Source organism: Atta colombica, unplaced genomic scaffold, assembly GCF_001594045.1.
Source record: "Atta colombica isolate Treedump-2 unplaced genomic scaffold, Acol1.0 scaffold109, whole genome shotgun sequence".
Classification (NCBI taxonomy): Eukaryota; Metazoa; Arthropoda; class Insecta; order Hymenoptera; family Formicidae; genus Atta; species Atta colombica.
Genome location: NW_017259194.1, coordinates 997,311 through 1,001,967, shown reverse-complemented (window position 1 = coordinate 1,001,967; position 4,657 = coordinate 997,311). Strand labels below are relative to the sequence as shown.

Below are 4,657 nucleotides of genomic sequence, written 5' to 3'. Positions count from 1 at the left end.
TATATATATATATGTACTTTTTACTCTAATAAATTTTTTATACCAAATATTTACAATTATTGGAAGTAGTTCTACCATCTTGATCAAAAAGTTCCTAGAATTATCACCAGGTGGTGCTCTGAGTCAGCTGATTTGAGTTGTTTTTTTTTTTAGTTAGGTTGGTAGGGACCACATCTATCATTGACATTCCCACCAAATTTTATCACCATAGCTTGACATTTGTAAAAGTTACGCCGTTCTTGAGTACATCTACCTCTGCACGTATTTTCGATTTTTTACAGTTTTAAAAATGGAGTTGAATTTGCAACAACGAGTTTGTATTAAATTTTGCGTTAAAAATGAATTCAATGGTGTGAAAACCTTGGAAATGTTGGGAAATTGTTTCGGCAGTGATACTCTAAAGAAAACAGCCGTTTATGAGTGGCATGAACGCTTCAAAAGTGGTAGTGAATCCGAGGATGACGAACGCAGTGGCAGGCCGTCGACATCGAAAACCGATGAAAACATCAATAAAGTGAGAAAATGTTGATCAATAACCGCAAATTAACTATCAGAGAACTGGCAGAGGATTTAAACATTGATTATGGATCCATTCAGGACATTGTAGTTAATGGTTTGGGTTTCCGTGTTGCTGCAAAATTGGTCCCGAAGGAACTGAATTTCAAAAAAAAGGGACCGCGTTGTCATCGCCAAAGACATGATTTCCAGGCTGAATCCGACTCAACATTCATCAAACGTATCATTACTGGAGACGAGATGTGGGTTTATGAGTACGACACGCAATCCAAACATCAGGCGAGTGAATGGAAAGCTTCAAATGAACCAAGACCAAAAAAAATCACATCGTTTTCAGTCGAAAAAGAAAGCGATGTTCACGATTTTCATGGATTACAACGGTATTGTACATCACGAATTTTTGCCAGAAGGACAGTTAATAAAGAATATTATTTGGACATTATGAGACGTTTGCATGAAGCAGTTCACCAAAAAAGAAAGAATTTGTGGACAAACAACTCGTGGATTTTGCACCATGATAACGCACTGTTGCACAATACCATCATTATCCGTGAATTTTTGACCAAAAACAAAACGAATACCATCCAACAGCTATCGAATTCACCTGATATGGCTCCCTGCGATTTTTTTCTATTGGATCGAGTCAAAAAACCATTACGGGGAATTGCGTTTTAACAACCGAAAGGAGGTAATGGAAAAATCGAAGATGGCTCTGATGATTATACCGACAATAGAGTTCCATAAATATTTCGAGAGCTGGATCAAGCGCTGGCATAAATGCGTTACAGTCGACTGAGTATTTTGAAGGGGACAATATCACTTTTGATGAATAAAACTTGTATTTTGAATTTTCTGAATGAATTCCGGGAACTTTTTGATCGAGGTAGTACGTCATATGTCGCTATATACTACTACAGTAGTAACACTACTGGCTCAGCATTGACACTATTGCGTATCAGTAGTACTACTGCAGTAGCAGTGATACTAGTAGTATTTTTATACTTCCAAATGATATTGGAAATTTGTATGATAGAATATTTAAATTTCATTAATTTAAAAATCGAGATCGTTTCGATATCGATTTTTCAAGCTAGAATTAACTAGATTTTGATAGAGTCGATGATATTTTTCCTTGATTTTGTGTTTGCTTATGGTTGAGCTAATAGGTTGTTTATGATAAGAAACATTATTCTCTAAAATTCCTCAATACAAAAATGACATAATAAGATTATATTAAATAAACTACAAAATATAAACTACAAATAAAAGTAATATTATTCAGCAGGAATAGAATAATAAAATAAGATATAAAGAATTACTAGAAGAAAAGATGTAGACTTTAATGACAATTGTAAAAAATATCTCGATTCGTATAAAAAAATTCCACAATTTTCTAAAAAGTTATAAAATTATCTATAAATTCTGAAAAATTTTGAGAAAGCTTTTATGAGCTTTTAAAGCGATATTGCAATTGTCGAAATAAAATCAAAAAAAATGTCGATCTTTGAACGAAAATATTCAAAATATATAAGATTATGTATCACAAATTTATACCAAAAATATATCAAATTCTCATTGCACTCTCTACATACATAATTTTTTATCACTCGAAAATATTGAAATTTCGATGCAAGTTTCGAATCAGCAATTTTTCCATCGTATCGACGTCAAAACGACGACTTTTCGAGGAACTATTTCTGACTGAATAACCTATAACAACTATAACGATCATAACCTCCTCAGTTCAGTGGCAGAACAAAGCAAGGAGTTGGGAAAGAAATAAAAATGGCGGATATGCGAATATTCACGTTTATAATAACTTAATTATGCTATTTTTGAACTGAATGACATCCATGGAAGGGATAACATACAAACTAAACTGAGCACACTGTTATCTCTCTTTAAATCTCCGCCGTTTCTATCTATAAATGTCGCGTGAGGAGAAAAGGCTGCCAACTGTGAAATGCTAAAAAACATGGGACGATATTCATAGTCCGTTTTTATTTTAAAACTATCTTAAATAATGTCTTAAGATACTAATATATTCCTCGAATTGACTTATGACATCTTAAGACAGTTTTAAGAATCGACTTTGAATATTGGCCTGTTTTGTATCATAAGAATGGTATTGAATCTTGTTTAATATATTTTATATTTCTCTTTCTATAGAAAGAGAACACACTTTATGCGTTTAGGGGCATACTTCTACGCAAAATGACTCCATCTCCCTCTGCTCAGGAGCACACAATTTCCACGCGAAGCGACTCCCGCTTTATCTCCTTCCCCCTCCCCTGCTTAGGACTTTCACGAAGTAGAATCCTTATACAGGGTGCGTTACCAAAATCCGAACAAATCGAACAATTTCTTTACAAAAATAACAAAATATTTTTAATGAAAAATTAAATATTACAAAAAATCCTTTTACATGGCACTTGGAGAATCCCTGTAAAGCATAATTATTCGATACATTCCCCATTAGCTTGAATAGCTCTATTCTCTAATAGTTCTCTATTCTGTTAAGCGCTGTTCATGCCGACGAATGCTACCTCAATAGCAGTCCTTAATGATGTCACATTGAGATGTCGAGACTTGTTTGTGACCCTTTCAATTACGCTCCATACGTAGTAGACCAAGAGATTTAAATCTGATTGTTGACAGGCCAGAATGGGAGCCGAGAATGGGAGACGAGCAACTCGACTTGTCCTGGCAGCCTCAAAGAGCATCTGTCGTATCTTTAATGTGTACGATTTGTATCAAAGATCCTCCTCGGATCCAATCCAATTCGACACAATGTTGGTTCGCTTACACCAACAATCGATGCTAATTTTCGCAATGATTGCCCTGGATCATCCGAAATCAGCGTTTGAACCCTTTCAATGATTGCGGGGGCGTTTGCGGTTCTTTCGAGTAACTCTTCCTCACTAGCATACTGGAACCTTCGACTGGACTATTCTAAAGCGTATATTTTGTCACAACGTCATAAATGGTTGATCTCTGGTATCCAAAGAACCGAATTATTTCCGTTGCTGAGCGCTCAGCGCGAAGGCCTTCGATGATCGCGGCTCTTCGATTATACTCCGCACTTGGTTTCAACATCGCGGCTCTTTTGAAAATATGACAGTTTACTAGAAGCATCAAGCTTTTTCGGATGACAACAACAACCTCTGACGGAGACACAATATAGCGGAAATTTGTCCAGATTTTGGTGATGCACTCTGTATAAAGAGATCCGACATCGAACCTTCATCATCAAATCGAATCCCTACCATCACTCCTGCGCCGTTTTATTTGGATCGCTCCAGTAAAAAATAAATATATTTCAACCTTGTTTCAAACTCCAATATTCTGCACTTCGTTGTGGAATTATTAATCTCCCTGATTTACTAAAGGCAGGAGCCAAAATTGAAAAAGAAAAATGTACTCTGTTGTTTTCGTTACCGGAATGAGTTCTGTATTCCATTAACGATTGAGGTTATGTGTGTCAGCTGTGTTACACAGCCTTAGAACATACTACATGGGCTGAAAAGTCCCGGGATTTTTCAATAGGTGCTGCCACTAGTTTATGTATGAAGTTTCATGACATTTCGTTCATTCGTTTACAAGTCAGTCGTTTAAATGGCGCTATTTTCGCCTTCGTTCTGTATCATCACGATAACATATCGTCACTCACGTCCACGAAAGCGATGGCCAAATTGGACCAATTATGATTCGAATTGATTGCTCATCCATTGTATTCTCCAGACTTGACCCCCAACGACTATTATCTGTTCCCAAACTTCAAGCGGTGGCTTTCCAAGGAAAGAGATTCACATTGAATGAGGAAATCATCGCGGAAACCGAGGCGTATTTCGAAGGCTTAGACATTTCGTACTACAGAAAGGACATCGAAATGTTGGAAAATCGCTATATCAAGTGTATCGCTCTCGAAGGCAACTATGTTGAGTTGTATGAATAAATATAACTTTGCCCAAAAAACGTTTATTTTCATTAAAAATCCCGGGACTTTTCAGCCCATGTAGTATATGGAAGGGACATTGCTTATATTTGTCTATGACTAGCGTTGATGCAAAAATTTGTGCAAGAGAGAAAGGTAATAAGGGATAAATGTTCGCCGACATCGATTCCGGTATTTCCTTGTTCA

General features: G+C 36.2%; 1 protein-coding gene across 1 annotated transcript; it reads left to right on the top strand.

The window, feature by feature from the left end:
- The first annotated feature begins 367 nt into the window (after positions 1 to 367).
- LOC108693238 lies at positions 368 to 4,471 on the top strand. The gene is made up of 3 exons (XM_018202084.1): positions 368 to 514; positions 598 to 896; positions 4,258 to 4,471. Exons 1-3 carry the CDS (start codon positions 368 to 370, stop codon positions 4,469 to 4,471), a joined length of 660 nt encoding a protein of 219 aa, XP_018057573.1.
- The last annotated feature ends 186 nt before the right edge of the window (positions 4,472 to 4,657 follow it).